Source organism: Temnothorax longispinosus, chromosome 8 (assembly GCF_030848805.1).
Source record: "Temnothorax longispinosus isolate EJ_2023e chromosome 8, Tlon_JGU_v1, whole genome shotgun sequence".
NCBI classification, from domain to species: Eukaryota; Metazoa; Arthropoda; class Insecta; order Hymenoptera; family Formicidae; genus Temnothorax; species Temnothorax longispinosus.
The window spans coordinates 21259710-21279308 of record NC_092365.1 but is presented as its reverse complement, the minus strand read 5'-3'; the positions used below and the strand labels follow the sequence as shown (position 1 = coordinate 21279308).

Genomic DNA, 19599 nt, shown 5'->3' with positions numbered 1-19599 from the left:
CTTCATGACCCGTTATTTTTTTTCTTTTTTGCACGCGATGTCTACCTAGAGCCCCATGCCAATTCGCGTTAAAAGCTATAACAGCACGCGAGATATTTCTATAGATCGTTCGCTGACATTGTTAAAATATGTATAACTGATCGCCGCGAGCACGTACGTGCCGATATACGTGAACAAAATGCCGCGACGGAATGTCGCGAGATAATTGGAAAATCGATAGCGCGGCGCGGTGTAGGTGATGAGACGGTAGCAAACGGACTGCCAGACTGCCAGCGTGCCGGCTGAATATCATATCCCATTGTGCACGCAACAATGTGCGCGGTAATTTTATTCAGCGCCTAAACGGGTCCGGACAATTTCTGTCGTGCCGCACGACTCGCTTTCCCAATGGGGGCGACGTGACGGCGGGCGAAGGAAGGAGGTAAGACCTCTTTCCGCTAATTGAATATCCGGCGTCGCGCTAGACACAGCCCGCGTGTCCTCCGCGCATATTGCGCGTGTCGCGATACGCGTTGTGAATTCGCATAATTAACGGCAGGCCGCGAGATATGTGGAAGCCCCCCCGATGACGGTTCGCACCTGTGTGGACCAGCTGACTCTCCTCGCAGCTTATATTCCCATCTTTCGTTCCCATTGCACATTTGCTGATGCGCTAGATGAGGGATAATGACTGTGCGGTTTTCATTTTCCGTTTACGCTAAACAGACGCGTGTTACATCAGATAAACTTAAATCCGTGTATGCATGTTCTAGTACGCTCTAGCTCTGCCAAACGCGCAAATAGAGATCTATATGAAAGTCTTCAACAAAGTAGCGCAGAATATAGTTGACGTACCAATATAGTCTTGTATGCTAAACTCGATCTGTTTTGTCTTCGTAAAGATATGTCGAAGCATTAAATTTTTACGTTACAAATTAATAAATAATAATAAAATATTACTAAATTATATATCCTTTGACATGATAAAACGCCACTTCTTTAGAAAATTTTAAGCTTTTATCTTAACAAAAAACCCAATTTAAAGCTTGAGATACTCGGTACTAAATGTAATAGATTTTGTGAGAGGAACAGAAATTATTCTAAAATTTTCAAAGAGAAGCCGACTTAAAAAGAGAAATACAATTGTGACATTCTGCACATCAGACGCAGCGAGAAGAAGAGGAACAAAGTCCAGGAAGTGCAACTGAACGAGCGGGCCTATTGTGAGAAATATTCATCAAGCGTTATTTTCATCGGTCGTTAAATAATCGCGGGTAAATGCCTCGGTATTAGACGCATATATTCCAGTTCGGTTCGGTTGCGGGTGCGTGCATCGATTGCCCGCATTGCTTTCCGCGCCCGCATACCGTTAAGTCTGTCAGATCCTGCCGCACGCTATTATAACCCAGAACTCCCATCGCCCCGTCGCACTCCACTCGACTCCAGTTTACGAATCGGAGCACAAACGAATCGTTCTCTCTCTTACATCGAACGCTTCGAAAGAACACGAGAAAGTTTGGAAGTAAAACGAGACGAACGATAACGCTTATCAGTCGGAAGTGATGCAGACCGATTTTCTTTTTGCTATATTTGCAATTTCTCGCGCGCGATCTCGTCATGCATCTTCGTCGCTGAAACTCAGACAATCCAACGACTCAGTTTCTCCTTTTCCCTTCGCAGTCAGTATTGTACATACATTAATCGAATAAATTTTTATTTGATTACGAATAACAAATAATTTTTTTATTTGTTATTTTTTATTCATTGATTGAATTATTTATTATTAAAATTATTCGTAATTTACAATAAAACATGTCTATTCGTTATTTTTATTCGTTATTTTTTATTCAAAAATGAAATAAAGAATATAAAAATTTTTGTTAACAAATAATATTTCGTGAACGTAAAGTTATAATTTATTAATTAGTATTTTTAATCTATATCTTTATAATATATATACATATATATATATATATATATATATATATATATATATATATATATATATAAACAAATGTCCTGACTGACTGACTGACTGACTGACTGACTCATCAACGCTCAGCCCAAACCCTTAAACCTAGAAACGTGAAATTCGAGGAGTACAAGGTGATTGGGGAGGAGTTACCGTCACTTATGGAGGTAATTTCTGAAGACATTTTGAGCAAAAAATGTCATATAAATCCGGGTCTTGAATATTTACAGAGATGACATCCACTTTCTCAGGGAGCAGACGATGTGTACTGGTACGTGGACTGCGCTGATGGACTGCAGCGTCGAAAATGTTTTCCTCTTCAACCACGTGATATTCAGGATTACGCTCGATTTTCTATTACTCCTCAACCTAAAGAAAGAGGTCTTTTACAAACAACCTTCAAATTAGTATAACTCTGTAAATATTATTCAGAATAGGTTCCGGGTTTACATGACATTTTTTGCTCAAAATGTCTTCAGAAATGTCTTCAGAAATAAGCTCCGTAAGTGACGGTAACTCTTCCCTAATCACCCTGTATATTCCTTCCATGCAAGCACTCACTAAGAAGGGATTTTTAGAAATTCGCATTCCCTAAGGGGATGAAAAAGGGTGTAAAATGTGAGCACTGGTTTCAAGCTGGTATTAAATAAATTAAAACAAAGAACTTAAATAAATTTAATCAATAAAATAAAAATAAAAATTTATTTTAATAAAAACCTGCGTCATTAGTTTTAATTAACAAAATAAAAAAACAATTCTATTTATAAGTAGAAAAAGTAAAATATAATGAAAAAAGTACATAATTAACTTTAGTTTCCTAAAAGTGTAGATTTCAGAATGTTAGTTGGTTTATAAAAAAATTACTCAAAAGTAATTCTTATCAAAATTTATTTTTTGTTTGATACATATTTATTATACTTTAAAAAGCTTTCAAAAGTACACGTTTTTCAAACATACTGTCAGGGTCGATGAGATTTGTCTGTATTAATCATCGTAGCAAATAAAAATAAATCTCATCTCCACCGAAGCCAAAGAAGGAATCAATGTATTGAATTTAAAAAAAAACTTTCTTTATTGTGGGATATTTCTTTAGGCAAGAAGTCTGAGAGTCTGGATCTCCTAATCTAGAAGAATGTCTCAGATTTCTTGCCTAAAGAAATATCTCACAATAATAGAGAAAGTTTTTTTTAAAATTCAATTATCATTATTCATACATTGATTCCTTCTTCGGTTCCGGTGGAAAGATTATTTTTATTTGCTACGATGATTAATACAGCCGAATCTCATAGACTACCAGACAATATACTTGAAAAATGTGTGTTTCTGAAAGCGTTTTTAAATAAAAATTTATCAAATAAAAAATAAATTTTGACATAAATTACTTATTTTTTATAAACCAACTATACTGAAATCTACGCTTTTGGGAAACTGAAATTGATTATGTACTTTTTTATTATATATTTCTCTTTTTCTACTTATAAATAAAATTGGTTTTTAATTTGTTTTTTTTTTTTATTTTATTAATTAAAACTTATGACATAGGTTTTTATTAAAATAAATTTTTATTTTTATTTTATTGATTGTAAATTTATTTAACATTAAAAATATTAATAAATTATAGCCAATTATAACGTTCACGAGTAAAGTAAACTTTAATTTTCCATTGGCGCATTATTTTTCGTGATCGATTATTTTTTTTATTCGTTACATTTTTGAATAAAAGTTATAAATTACGAATAAATTTATTTTATTTGTTATTAAGAATCCCAACACTGCTTCGCAGTTCGCAGACAGGCTGTGACTTGCGAGACGCGTCGCCGAGAAACCCGGGGCGGTTTCCACACGCTTTTAAAAGTCCGCTCGACGACGCGCGTCACAACTGATAAGGCTGCGCGCGCATTGCGGCCGTTCACTACTCAACTGATAGCTCAGTACGCTGGTAACAGGTGGTTCGCCGCTATTGGCTGAATCGCGGCGATTGAAGTGTCTTGCGGCGCCAACACGTGCGGCCGCCGCGCCGGTCCCGGGTCTCGCACTCTCGCATTCACGCGGAGAACGTCGTACCGCGCGCATCCCGCTCCGTCCGCTCGACAGGCACACATCCGTTCTCCAACGGCAGGCAGGCAGGCAGGCAGGCAGACAGACAGACCTTCACGCTAACATTCGAAAATCGATAACCACGTGCCAGTGCTCACAAATTGCTCGGTGCGTGCATACGCGCGTTTGCGAAACAGCCGGTTCCTCGCGATTGGCGGCTCCGCGCGACAACTCTCGTGGGTGCCGCGGGTGTTGACTATCGATCCCGCCGCCGTCCCGCTTTCCTCGCCGTTCATTGGCTCAGTCGTCGTACTCGTCGTCGTCGCGCCGGGGGCTGCGAGCGGTATACAGTGTTGTGCCTTAACCTAACATACTTAGAGAATTACCAAGAATTACCATCTGTGATTCCCCACCCGTCGGAGGTCTCAACGAGAGAGGACGCCCTGCCCTCCCTCGCCCGTTTCTCGTTTGGTGAGTAACAACTGTCCCGCAGCTACTTTTTCTTCTTTTTCTTCCTCTCGTCAATCCTCCGCGCGCCGCGCCGCGCCGGTACCGCTGCTTGACGGACGCCGCGGCGCGCAAAGACGCCGGATACGACCTGGTGCACGTGCACGCGCCGCCGAGCCGAGCCGGCGAGCGGTGCTCCGTTCCATCTGGTGCGCTCAGATTACAACGACCGGATCTATCATCGCGCGGCGTGATGGGTCACCCCGCGCGCCGGGCGCGCGGATATTCGAGAACAGCGGAGATGAGCTCCCGGGAGAGAACTCTCTCAGCAGCGAGATCGGAGCGAGATGATGACGCACGCGTGCGAAATCAGCGGAATGTGGGACTCCTCTCGCCGATTGATGGATCTCTCGGGACGCACGGCTCCCTCGATTCTCGGCGATGCCGTTGCACGAAAATCGATCCGTCTTTGGTTGAAACCGCGCTGAATAGCGGTCGTTGATGTGCGATAATATAATACTAAGATAAAATTTATTGTCTCGTTCAGCAACTTGTACCGCGGATCTTATTCGCCGGCAGCGATTTCCTGGAACGCTCCATCGCGCGTAGTACCGATCGTATACCGAAGGTACGAAACGAAGCGTATATTCTTAGCGATAAACCCGCGCTGAAAATAGTATTTATAAGTTTGACGTATTGTGTCCGCGATAAGAACGCTTCACGTGCTCGTCGCATTTTGCGCGAATCTCGCGCATTCTACCCGTCCGTCCGATCTATGGTATATCTCTCCTTTTCTTTCCGGAAATACCAGTTTACCGATTAGCATCGGCGGCGATTACGTGGAATCGCTCGCGCGCGTCGAAAGGTCGGTCGGATCGAAAAGTCGAGTCGGACGACTGCATTGGAAGTGACATTTAGCGCGAATAAGCTATGTTATTTAGAAATAAAATAACGAAGAGATAAAGAGGAGTAGATGTATGTCTCGTGAGATAGAACGCGGTTGAAAATTTCCGACGAAAAAAAAAAAAAATAAAATCGAAGAGGAACGACGCCCAAAGTTGATATCTGGAATCGTTTATCAGCGGACCTTCGAAACGATGATTTATTCGTGGAAGTAAATGGAATAGATATACGTTCGGAAATAATTTTCGAGAGCGTTTTCGATAGCAATATATATATATATATATATATATATATATATATATATATATATATATATCCGTAATATGACATATGATACACGAGGTGATGCAAATATTAAGTAACAGATTGTTACGTTATCATCCCGTGATATAAATATCTGATTTAATTAAATCAATAATAATTATAGTTGTTGAAAAATTTAATTTTTACCCGAGGCAACCGAATGTTATGTTCCGAGAAACCAAAACCTTTCTAAAATTTCGCATGCGAGTGCCAATTTTTTAATCAACTTCTCATCCTTCAACTATATTTATCTGATCTTTGCACGGATGCCTTTCTCAGAGGAAGTCACGCAGGTTTGTCATTTCATTGACATAAAAAAAGATAAGAAATAAAAATTTCGTTATCTATAGGTAGTAAACGTATAATGCTTGGAATAACTCTCGAGCGATGCGCACGCTTGATGAGAAAGCAGGATAACTGTATCTACATCGTTTAGTATAATTAACGTTTTAGCCCGTTTCGCATCTGAAATAATGCATATACGTAATTGTCGATTGTTGTCGATGTCCTTTCGCGATTATCCTTGCGATTATATCCCACGGCACGATCGGCGATTGAATACATCGAGGCATATAATCCTCGCATCACCCATGCTGTTGCGATGCCGTGTACATAACATCAGCTTTCAGCAGGAGTCTTATCAGACTCAAAGATTACTTACAATTAGTTCCTTACTTATGCATGGATCTTTTTTTCTTATCGGGAATCATTATCTCGCCGTAAAAAGAATCCAATTGTAGTCATAAAAGAGAGGCCAGATTTTAGAGGAAGGAATTTATGCCGCACATGACGCGCTATATACGTGTAACGAGAAATTAATTTCTTCTTCTAATGGTGAGCAAGGCCGATTGGAATTCTCCTGAGCCTCCTTCGCCGTGATTTCTGGACGGTTGCGCGTGTTACATATACGCGGGAAGTGGCTCAATTGAACTTCATACTCCGAGATACCCCGCCGCACTCCAAGATAACACTCTCGATTGGTATTCCTTATCTAAAGATTTATTTTTGTCCAACGTAAATATAAAGGATTCAGAAACTTGTAGCTCACACCTAAGAAACGTAACCGTTCATCGTTGCGTTTATTTGAAAAAGATTGCGCGTAATGGAATTGTAACAAATACATAAGATAGAAGATTACGAATTGATGCACGTAACGTAACTTCTCGCAATTTCGTGATGTCGTTCGCGTTACCGCGCAACAATCGGAGCAGCTCCCCTCCTTTTTCTCTCTTTCTCTCCTCTCTCTTTCTCTCCCTCTCACTCTTTTCTCTTCTCTTTCTCGCGAATGGTATACTTAGCCCATAAAGACAGGTCCATTGAACTCGTTAGAACGCACCGCGGCACTGTAATGCAGCTATGCATCATCTCGTAATATAGGACAAAAGGCATTAAACGCAAAACCGGCCGCGGCGGATAATAGACACGCGCGATACCGTATGCCGGCGCTGAGTTCACGGATGCGCACGTGCATGTGTGTTAATCTGTAAGTCGCGTTCGTTTATCTATATCCTCCTTACCGCATCAGCATCCGACGTCCGGTTAGATCTTTTAATGACACTTATATAAACGACTTTCCGACCTGTCTGTTATCGAGCGAGACTTTTGTATATGTATACCTCGTTTCATCCAGACGCGCGCGCGTCTCTTTCTATCCTCCTTCATTTTATTTATATGCCACGAAAGCGCGATATTCCTCTTATCTCTCGCTCTTCTCGATCTAATTTTAACCGAAGATCACAAATATAGCCCTGAATTTATTTTCTCTAAATAGCAAGTTTCTATTATAATCTTGAAGGAAGACTTTAATCTTAGCCCAAGGGGGAGATCCGCCACGGATCTCTCGAGATCTCTTTAACGCAATTAAGGTGATTAAACCGCGCGCTATATATTTGCGAATCTCTCGTCAATTTAGCACACGAAGGAGAGATAATTAACAATGTTTGTAATAATATTAGATCACGCGACTACGAGACAATATCTTTGCTTTCAGGTATATACTGACGGTCTTGTGACATTATCAAGGAACGCTGGATCCTCGTGGCGACGGCATGTCGGCGTTTTAATTTCCTTCGTCCTTCATGGGGCGAGTACCATGTTCCTCTAACCGACGACGCTCGCATTATCAGGAAAGCTAAAGGAAACGAAATGAATATCATGGCGTGGAACTACGACGTGGGAACGGGTGACCTCAGGGAATTATGGGATTCCTATCCACTTCCCGAGTCGGTGAGTACGCAACCTTTATATACATATATAAGTTGTAGTCTTACAAAAGGGAAGAGATTTGAAGAATTTTCTTGTAAAATTTTCTTGTACGGTGGTTTTTTAAAATTTTACTTCGAGGATGTTCCAAACACAATGTTATTGTCGTTCGCCGCTCATTAATTTTTATTGCGCCTACGTGGCGCGTACATTACATACGTTCTCGAGAAAGTGCTCGTCTACGATCTCGAACGCGAGGAAGCTCCGTTGGGATTGTAGGGACGCCTACGTCCTTCTGAGGGCCGCGCGTCCGCAATCCTCCGTCTTATTCGAATATTCGTGTCAAATCCAAAGAAATGGTCGACGTAATACAATCATGATATTATATCACTGGCACACTGAAGTATATATTTTTAAACAGCGAATACCGTTATTTGCGTAGCCTTATCGTCGTGGATGAAAATATATGATCACGTAGTTTACAAGAGATATTTGTTTTACTATGTTATTCTCAGAAGCTTCTTTTTATGTGAAATGTGCAAGAAACGTATGCGCCACGCTTATCAAATTTATCGACTAAATGTCATTGAAAAATACATTTCTGCTTTTTTTATACGTTCTTCCGTGGTGACAACTACAATATTTGACATTAAAGTATTATATATTTGCAACTTTTTAATTCTCAACCTCCTAATTAGTAATGTTTAGTTAAAATATGATATTGACATTGATTGAAATTGACTGCTTTATGATTTAAAATAAGGTTTTATCAAAATAAATCGTCTAAAGTCAAAACCCTTTTAAACATGTATTTTTCTCAATCAATCGTTATTTTTTTTTTAACTCACTTAACATCTGTAGTTCAAAGAAAGTACGACAGCTTTTGAATTATGAATAATAATGGTCACATATTCACATATGCATCACGCGTATTGTCATTTGTCATCGCACTTATGGTGACACGGTTGCAACTTGCGCTAATTAAGCCTAAGGAAATGAGGAAACCGACAAATTTACATGATAGCGACGTTGTTGGACGAACACGTCACGGAGCCGATAATTCTTCCATCACTCGGACAATCATCGCGTTCTATTCTTCCACGACTCTCGCGTATATCTATCTAACCATCCTGGCGAACGACGACGGAAACTATTTTTCATCGCTCGTTGCATTCGCGACGGTAACAATGGCCCCGCATATGCTCCTTTCATTCTCGCAGCGTGCGTTCCTGTCTTCGATCGGCGCGCAAAATGGGACACGGTCAGGCAATTCCTCGGCCCTTTCACGTCAGAATTTTCTTTCCGCTGCACGGCACGCGAAAGCATCGAATTGCCGACAAATTAATCCTAATCATTAACGCGTCGAGTCTCTACGTCATTACGCCTCGGCTATTTCTCGCCGCAAATAAATGCCAATTCGCATGCAATCGTGTGTTGCTGTTTTACGCTCCGCGTCGCGTCTCAGACGTGTATTTATTATTAGTTATTGTTCCTCTTATCGGCCGCCCGTAGCTTCACATGCTCGCCGAGTAATTTCGCAGGTCCTCGAAGTGGCGACGCCAGCTAACCGGTATTTTTATCGTTTCCTAGAAGGTCGGCGATATATTACACGTTCGATTCCGTTGGGAATAAATTCAATCGTCAATCGCGTGGCAGATATCATCATCTCGGAGACTCTTAATCTCGCATCGATCCGATCATCGTATTCTTCCGTCCGTCGGTGGACTTACGCAACAACGTCGGGAACGGTAGCAATTATTTTTTTCTCCTTTTTCCAAAAATGCATTCGAACGTTATACGCACACTTGGAGTGTCTTGTCACAGTTCGATTGCTCTTCGCAAACATGGATGGAGGGATTAGCGCCACTCGTACGCGCGGATTCGCCGCATTTGTATGCTTGTATTACGGAGAAAGGACATTGTATTTGGGCAGTAAGGCATTATAGTTGGTTTGCGCACCTGTACAAATATCGCATCATTTCTCGTAAATACCCATAAGTACTCGTCTTTTGCGAAGAGCCACTCGATTATCGTCCTCCGTATATTCAGCCGTTAATACACCGAACACGAATCGTCTGTAGAAATATATATATATGTATATTTTTTTTGGAGCAACGTTTCTCTTCTGAATGTAAATTTAACGACGCTTTGCGTTTCTCGTCAGAATTATTTCTCGGGGAATTTCCGAAACTATTAATACCTTTGAAATTATCTTCGACGTTATTTTCCTGGTATTCTAATACTTTCGAGATTACATTACTTTCAGTTCAAGAGATGCGGAAAAACACCAACACATTACGGAAAAGTGTCGATAAGATTCAATGGAAATGTTTACTGAATTTCATATTTATGCTAATTTATAATTGAACGGAAAGATACGTAACGTATTTCAACTCAAAATTCAAAATAGCTCCGCAGCTCTATGTATATTCTCACTAAGCAGACAATCGCAGTTCTGTATGTACACTAATTACAATTTTATCGATCGCGGCTTGTCACACATATTCGTCGCGAACGTGCTTCCCAGACAATTTACAGACTGGCCGGCCCAGTAACCATCTTGGAACGGGACATTTATCGTTGAAAACGTGTGTTTGTTATTTACTTCATTGAGTAACGACGACGCTTTGTTACACTCTCATTATCTACGAAATATGGCTTATATAATTTGCGAGTTGTTTGAAAATAAAAGTCCATGGATCGTAGTCATAACATAATTTTTTTTAATATTAATGTAAGTACGTGTGCACACGTTATTATTTCTCGATCCAATCAAAAGCCTCTAATCGTTTAATATTATAAATATATTTATACGCAAGAGCACATAGATATTTTTTCGCCCTTTTTTCTATCCATCTGCATCCGTGAAACAATATGAAATTTGACGTGCGCATCGAAGATCATTATATATTCATATCGCAACCATTCAACTTGATTTCGTTCGAATTTTCAATGTATTTTCGATTATTTTCGCATAATAACGAGTTATTAATATGCATCGATACGGTGGTCTGGCTTCGGGAAGCATATCGTAATAGAAATTGAAAGGCGAATCGGCGCATGTGCATGTCAGTGCTGTCTCATCATATTTGGGGGTCAGTCCCCTTTGACGGGAATTACGTCAAGCGGCGGACAGCTCATCGCGCGCGTAAATATATGTCTAGCCAATAAAATCGTTTAAGCCAACGGGCGTTTGTAAAAGAAAATCAACGGGAATCCTCGCGTGTTAAAATGCAGCCGAGTATGGTTTTGAAATCATGATCAATGGAATGCCAGGAATTCCGTCCGTTTTCCAACATTAAAGACGCAAGCTCGCCTCAATCGTCATCGAAAATCCGTAATGAATCGTCCTAATTACGACGCTGTCGCTCACGGCAAAATATATTGGTTTCTCGCTTAGCCGACTTTCTTTTCGCTAAAGAAACGGCGACATTGCGCGATTTGCCATCGGCGCAACGAGTGTCGCGATTGATCGTGTTGTCGTTACGTGGAAGCGAACGACGAAACGACGAAGCGTAGAAATGCAAACAAAGCGAGTGCTCGCGATGCATCGATAACAATTGAGGCAGATTCTAAAAACTCCGTGTAACCGGGAGGACGGACATAGAAATCGATCGTCGCCGTGGAATTTTTCTCGGAAAAGTATGACCTGATACCGATATTTTTTTACTTACGATGAAGTGTAGCTGCAATTATTCGCTATCTGTCTCGTTATGTTAAAAACACTTGTCTCGATAAACGTTGGTACCTTGACAATGTATGCCGTATTATATCTCGAAGGGAAGCTCGTACACTTTTGAGTTTTAGCTTTTACGATATATGAATTTATTATTTTAGCTTTACTCAAGTTTATTTTTTATTTGTTTGTGTATTTTTGTATTTATTCTGCTACAAAAATTCCAAGTTTCTCGATACCAGTCGCTTAAATAACTAACAGCTGATTTAAAGAACTTTAAATTCCAATGGCTTCTATAACGAAAATTGAAAATGTAGGGCGAGCAAGATAATCTCGTTACGGCATCCGTAATTGTGTCTAGGCGCTCGTATGTTTCGCATTTTTATCGTGGGCGGCTTTATAGAGCAATTTTCTTCACTCGTTCGTCGTGCTTGCACAGGTGCTACTGACGCAAGTGTGATAGTAGTCTTCGCGTTACACATTCGAGCCTTATATCGAATTGAATATTTTGCAGCCACTTGTAAACGCGCCGCGCTCGTAACTCCGTTAAAGAAAAAATTGACACAAATTTTTCATCAATACAAAAATTCGTAATAGTAATAAAAATTAAATTTGTCTTACGAAAGTGTATTATCATAAATCAAACAAACACCGTGAAAGCATTTTAGAAAACTCAGACAATCGTCACGCTCTGATAGGGAAATTATTCTCCGATATATAGTTAATGTTCTAGAAGTCTAGACAAAAGTAAAATCACGGATCTTTCTACTCATTCATAAATTACCGCATTCATAAATTGTATAGATTTTTTTTTTACTTATTCATAAATTATACACGGCATTAGCGTTTTATTTGGCCGTGGTTTTCTCAGCGTGCCATTAATGTAAAAATTGAATGTCTAAAGCTCTGCTGATGAAAAAGCTTTCATTTCAATCCGGCTACCCGGAAAAGGAAGCACGATGGACACGTCAGGAAAATACCGCGCGGAAGTAATTTTCCTGCAGTGTAACATATCGATTGTATTTTTGATACGTGCCGTGAAGGAAAATCGTCGACGACACACGTTGTTATCATAAACAAACGGTATTATATTTCCTACCGAAACAGGAAGCGTCTCGACACACTATAATTTCATCTCGATCCTGCTGTCATCATTTTATCGATCACACAATATTATTTTATCACGATGTTGACGTCCTTTCTGACGTCCTTATTCAATTACGAGATAACTAAATTAGTTTGGGAGCAAAATATTGTAAAAATAAAAAATAGAAATTAACTTATTCAAATAAGATTATTATAATGATTGATAATAATTAGTGTTAATGATAAAATAGATTTTTATTTGAACATAACAAATTGTTATGCGACCGTTGCCTTGAGAACCTCATTGGGTAGTCATTTATTTATCGGATAAGGTGACGTACATACAGCAGCAATATAGATTCCGTATCTAATCTAATTAGGGAGAGAAGATAAAAATAGCTATGGTGTCGCAGTGGAACACCCACAATAATCACCATAGCAGTGCCTGCATGAGAAAAGTCGTGGTTGGTTGCCTTCTACTCTAAAACCGGAAGTAAGAATATGTCGAGCTCGCAATACCGGAAACCCAGGCGCGAAGAGTGGGGGAGATAGAATACACAATAGTAATGAGACGCTATTGCGACACTCGTCCCTCCGCATAGCAAACATTATATAAAAATGAGTAACCTCTAGACCTCCAGAGAGAACGCGAACATGGAAATATTGTAGCGCTCGAGTAACACCCATTTTTTGTACAACTCAAATCCGTTTTCATGACGAATAAATACCTATGTTCTTTTCCCACGTGTCTTCACAAACAAATTCTCGACAACTTCTTTCTCCGCCAAAGAACTTAAGGCTCTCAAGGATTTTACCTGTCAACTGTGTGGAAAGTAGAAAATAATCGCAAGGTGTGATACAGATGAATCATGCGCGTTTTATGACCCGACAGCCGCGCCGTACTCGATACGTGTCACGCATCTTCCTTCTCGAGGAAATCGCAGCACGTCGTTAAACTTTAAGCATGTCTCGAACGAACCGCGGACTTTCTATCTCGGACAAACATGCCAAAACAGAATTCCCCTCCGACGAGCTTTCCGCCCAGGCGAGCGGAACTCCTCGGACTCTTCGGTTCGCGACATCGTCGCTGAGCGTTCTTGAAGGAAAAAAAAACGTCAATTACCGACGATTGCTCATTTTCTAGCAGCACATTTCCTTATCGCCGAGCGCAGCACGATTCCGAACGACCGTGGCACGAAAATAATTATTGTTTTTCCCGGCTTCCCGTTTGTTTGCAACGCTTCGCTTCACCGTTCGCTTCTTCGTTACGCCGTCGGCTTAACCCATGCCGACGAACGGATAGGAGGAAGGAAAGGATCGGAAGAATTCGCGACGAAATCACCGTAGCGTGACCTTTCGACATCTATATCAAATCCTCCGGCAACGGTGGCCGCGGGCGTTCGACTTAACTGATTGTGAGACGAGAAAGTCCCAAGCGGCTTCTTCGCGCTTTTTTTTTTATTGCATCGATCTCTGAAACAGTTAATTGCAGAGCTGCCGGATAGGATGATCTTCGATATTTTAGATCCGCATCATCGCGCTTACGATTGACGAGCAGGTATATCCTCGTGAATTCTTGGTCGTAACACTTTGACGGATGTAGTATAAAAAAAAATGTTATCCCTTCTATTAAAAATGTAATTTTAATTTATAACCGATCGAACGATAATACAATTTTCAATTCCTTGTGCAAGCGAAGAGTAGAGACTGACCGATCCGCACAGAATGCGATTGTTGAGTTCTTACCGTTTCTGGCGTTCTTATCGTCTGTTCGTGTAACACCGTTAGACGCGGGATTCCACCTTTGTACATGCGTAACCGTAAACTTTTCTTCCATGCACGCTTGCGCGCGAAGCTATTCTCTCTCTTTCTACAAGCATGCAATGTTACGATGCATTCCGAAGGCATTTCCTTCTACAAGATTTTCTGTTCAGGGGAAAACTTATTTTCTACAAAATCACTGAATCTGATAAAATTAAATATTTTTAAAACAAATACATTTCTTATTGAATTATAATACACAAGAATATAAATATAATACACAAAATTAATTAATATTAAAATGTAAATAAAATATTTAATATTTAAAAATTTTAGAAACAGTAAATTATTTCTGTTAAATTAAAAGAAGTTTATTGATTTGAAATCAAATTCTACATTTTTCTTTGCATTGCAATACAGTATAGATAATTTCTGATTTGTTTCTATTGCCAAAGAAATGTCGAAGGTCACTTCCTTTAGCTACCCGCGTGTTTATAGTAGAGAATGTGAAAAGAATTTGTAAAAGTACGAAAGATAATTTGATATCGTGTACGAGATTGCAACAATATTGAACTCTGTAAACGATTGCGTCATGCGAGCCGAGGATGAGAAATGCAGTTTGGCAGGTTTGCCATATATTTAATCGAATTAAACGTCCTTCGACAACAGGAATGCACGAACATGAATGCAAGCAGAGCAGAAAGGGCAGGGCTATCTCGCGTAAGACACATAACGCTGTTAGTAAAATAAGACACTACAAGAAGATTCTAAAGCGATTTACATCGTTCGGATAAATAATCTCGCAGTTATCGCGCTCAAAACGTTCACCTACTACTATATATATATATATATATATATATATTATAGCTGTCACAAGCTGCCATCAGTCAGTCAGTTGAGAGCGCAAACGACTCTCAATCTTCTCGTGGTTACCAACCGGCACGGAACCATTATTGTTACTATATCGCGGCGCCTGCGGCTTGTGATTGAACGCAAAAATTCACACGTGCAATCTGTCGCATAAGCTTATAATGATTGAGAAAGGAAGAGCGAGAATTTTTAATGAAAAAATATATATATATATGTTTTGACTGAGCGTGTCAAAGTAAGACACGTGAGACGGCAATCATACAATTTGTGATATAGTGAGGAAGAAATTCTGTCGACCTTGAATAATTCGTCGCAATTACAATTGCACATTCATTACAGCACGCGCTGCTTTCGTCTCGGACAACAGACGTTCCCTTATCCGTTCCATTATCAGCAACTGGTCGCATCGGCAACATTTTAACGCCAGATCGCAGATAATATCCTAACCAAGATCAGATAACAGTTGAAAGACGAAAAGTGGTTTATACAGAATTTGTATATTCAAGTGCAAAAGTTTAGAAAGGCCTTTAAAATGTAACATTCGATTGCTTCGGATAAAAATTGAATTTTTAAATAAATGTCTCATTCTTGTTGACGGAAAATCGAATATCGATATACGGAAAAGCGACGATGTCGAACTAGTAAGGTGTAAATATCTCGTCCAACATTCTCGCAGCCAGCGATTCGCCGAGGCTGCGTCGCAAAATGGTTTGCATTCTCCTTCTCTCTCGGGAGCTCGTCTGGAAAATTTAACTTGAGAAATCCATTTTAGCTTCTCTACTTATCGGCCAACGTGCAGCTTCTATCAGGAGGAAAGAGATAAAACCGTCGTGATTACGGACCCTCTGGGCGATTAGAGGTTTATTCCGCATGTACCACATACGTTTCTTTTCGTGGGATCCGTAGATAGTTACGCTTCCCAAATGCAGTTTTACAGAGACAAAACATACAGAGAGATTTTGTGAGTTAGTATCGCTGTCGACAAGAGAGGAGCGATGAGAAAGGCCAAGCATTCCTTGAATCTTATTCTTTCACCTCGAAGTCTTATTTTCCTCGATTGTGTTAATCGCCGTCGTTAATCGCTCAGTCAGGATAGATGAGCTTAGAATTCCGGATTGTTAGCATTCTTCTGTCGTAAGGGCATTTCTATGTCTGTAAAGTTGGCTCACTTTTTCAAAATTCGAAGAAATTTATCAGAGTTCTGGATGTCCCAGCTAGAGTTCTAGAGTTCTCTATCGATTTTAGAAAGAGTTCCATTCTCCTAGAGTTTTCTTCGGGTTTAATTGTATTCCGGCGCGCGATTTCATCTATGTAGGTCTCGCCGATGTCATCGTCGTACGTTATTTAAGGCGGTGACAATCTATCGTTTCCCGCCGCCTTGTGCGTATATGTGAGCAAGCTCGCAACTGTACATTGAATTCGACTCGTAATACGACGATACGTGTTATCAGCATATCCTTGAGGGCGTCTATTATAGAAAAGTTTTGATAAAAATTGCAGAAGATACGAAGGTAATATTCGCTAATGAAAAAGAAAATTCTCGAAATTCCTATATAGAATCTTCTAAAATAAAGTTTCAAAACCGGCTAAAGGACATTTAAAAGATGGAAATCTCTATTTTAGATCATTATCTGGTCTTTTAAATTTTGTTGAAAATAACAAGCTGCTTTTTTTGTTTTATTTTGACTATATTCCGATATTTATTGTCAGTATCACGGTCTTACATAAAATCTATAGTTTACGTTACGTACATACACTATAGATTTTCAGCATTGACAGCAGCAGTGAATATTGGAACGCAGCCTTTAAATACGGCTCACTATAATTCCTCGTAAAATTATCATTAGCTGTAGTGGATCTTAGCCAGTTGTAGCGAGTTCAGGCCCGTCTTACCTAAATCCGGCGCTCATCTCAAGCCTCTCGCATAACCGGTGACGCAAGTGGCCGGTCGGCCAGGCGCGACTTTTTTTCTCTCTCGAAGCGACGCGCATTTATCGGGCGTGTTAAACAGACGCGAGCGATTCGCCCGCAGGTATAACGACGACGATAAAGCGAAACGGTGGCCCGGCGAATCAGCCGTGCTGAATAGTTACGCGCACGGCGATAAGCTCTTATCAGCTGCGCCCACCATCGCGCGCTGCCTCTCCGACTTTTCCGTCTTCCGTCGCCGCGTCGCGTCGCGTCGCGTCGCCCTTTTCGAAACCCCCTTACAAACTGGACTCCTCGTCTGCATTCGTTTGACCTAATTGATAACAGCATAGATTTGCGCGACACCGTTTCTTTAACTATGTTTTTCCATATACGCACGTGGATGCGTGTCACATCACGAACAGTCGAAACGCGCGCTTTGTTTAAGCTTCGGCATGCAAATACTTCGCTTGTGTTTAGTAGAATATGCCTCATGCATACCGCGACAAATACAACGTATAAATAGCATATAACTATTACCAAGTTTTTTATCGTGCTCTCGAGTAAAGCGCATATTCGCGGGATTTCATATCTTATTTAATAAACATGCACTGCATGAAATAAGCCTAGTGGCAAATTAATAAGATACTGTAGCTTCTAATTATTTGAATTAGTTAATCAAGATACGCTTCGCTCCAGACTATCAATTTTAATGTCACAGATCACGATCGCTAATAAGACTGTTTAGAACAAAGACTCTTAAATTATGATATACTAGCTTGATACCCATGTTTTGCTACGGTATGTAGCTACTTTAAATAAAAAACCAAGTCGATATCTCATCGGGCCTAAGAGATATTGAGGAATCCGTGAAAACACATTTTACTTCTTTTCATCCCCTTATAGGGGTCGAATTTCTAAAAATCCTTTCTTAGTACCCACTAAGGGTGCTCACGTTATGGAAGGAATATACTCTCCGAATTTCATGTTTCTAGGCTTAAGATTTTGGGCTGGGCGTTGATGAGTCAGTCGGGACATTTGATTATTATATATATATATATATATATAATAATCTCTCTTTTATATATATATATATATATATATATATATAAGAGAGATTATTCCTTTCTACTTTTTCTCTTACAATTATTTATCTGTTTTATAATTATCGGACGATAATTCATCGACTATCAAGTTAAACGAAGCGTTAATGACAAAGTCGAAAACGTTTGACTCAGATAATTTAAAATCGACCAAAGTTCAGCGCTTCGAGTTACGCAAAAGAATATCCGTAAATAAACGATGAAAAGGATGGAACGAAAAAATAAGAAGGATCAATCACAATATCAGATACTGTATTATATACTGCATTGTAACCGATAGAAGTCAATTAATTTACATTTTCGACATATAATATTCTATAATGAACTATTGATCTGAATACTGCGTGTAATTACCAATTACTGATAGTTAATTAAAAGCGTCCTACAGGCACTTTAACTCAAGAGTTTATAATTATATGAATAATTCTAAATTGCACGCAAGTTTCCTTGCGTGTAATTTGGAGTTCTCGTATATTAACCCAGCCGTATTTCAAATATTGTATTTTACAAGTCACCGTACCTAGAAACGTATTCGAAGTTAAATTGAAAACGATGTTTATATTCAACGGCTGCTTCGAATATCAAAGGAGACGCCTCGGCGATAATTTGCAAATATCTCAAATTCAAATTCCTGGAATATAAAGCGGCCTGAATCTTTCCGCGTTTAATGGTCTAAAGTTTTTAATCGATTTACTCTTCCCGCGTACTTCTTCTCATGTATTTCTGTAACTGGCTGGCACAACAATAATTGAAATTGGCTAACCGCGATTAGGCCTTTTGACTCTATCGCGAGTATCGTATATCGGCCAATAGCCATTCGTTACCTTTATTGGCCTCTCGGATTTGAATACTAATCGATAGAGTGATATATCTCGAGGCCACAGGTATACGCAGAGAATGGCCCTCTACACTCGATTAGAATTATCGTCATTGATTGTTCTGTTCTTGGGCACAGTGGTACAAAGTAATAGATCTTTTATTCATCGAGCGATAGCTCATATCAAATATTACGTATATATTTAGCACAATAAAGTCTCGTTTGTTTGTGCGTGTTACTGTACATACGCAATTTCCTATTCTTATTTTATCTTGTAATTAGCACTGTCTTGTTTTATCTTGAAAATTTACGTAACGTCGTCGTCGTCGAGTCATTTTGTATCACGAGTGAGTAAGGTTTGCAAAACCTTGACATTGGTATGCGATGAGCGAGCGGCCAAATCTTCTTCTTTTATTTTTGCCCATAAGAGTATCTTTTATCTTGGGTAGCACTTTTTAGTATCCCCTATCGTATCTGCCGAGCAGAACTACCTGTTGATCCCGGATCACAGACAGACAACATTCTGGCAGGTAAA

At 39.8% G+C, this 19599-nt stretch overlaps 1 protein-coding gene across 1 annotated transcript in view; it reads left to right on the top strand.

The window, feature by feature from the left end:
* The first annotated feature begins 3755 nt into the window (after positions 1 to 3755).
* Creba (Cyclic-AMP response element binding protein A) overlaps positions 3756 to 19599 on the top strand; it is a 26910-nt gene continuing 11066 nt past the window's right edge. The window contains exons 1-2 of the mRNA XM_071785496.1: positions 3756 to 4459; positions 7632 to 7867. Of these exons, the coding sequence (XP_071641597.1) occupies positions 7787 to 7867 (81 nt within the window). The 5' untranslated portion in view covers positions 3756 to 4459; positions 7632 to 7786. The remainder of the gene's footprint in view (positions 4460 to 7631; positions 7868 to 19599) is intronic.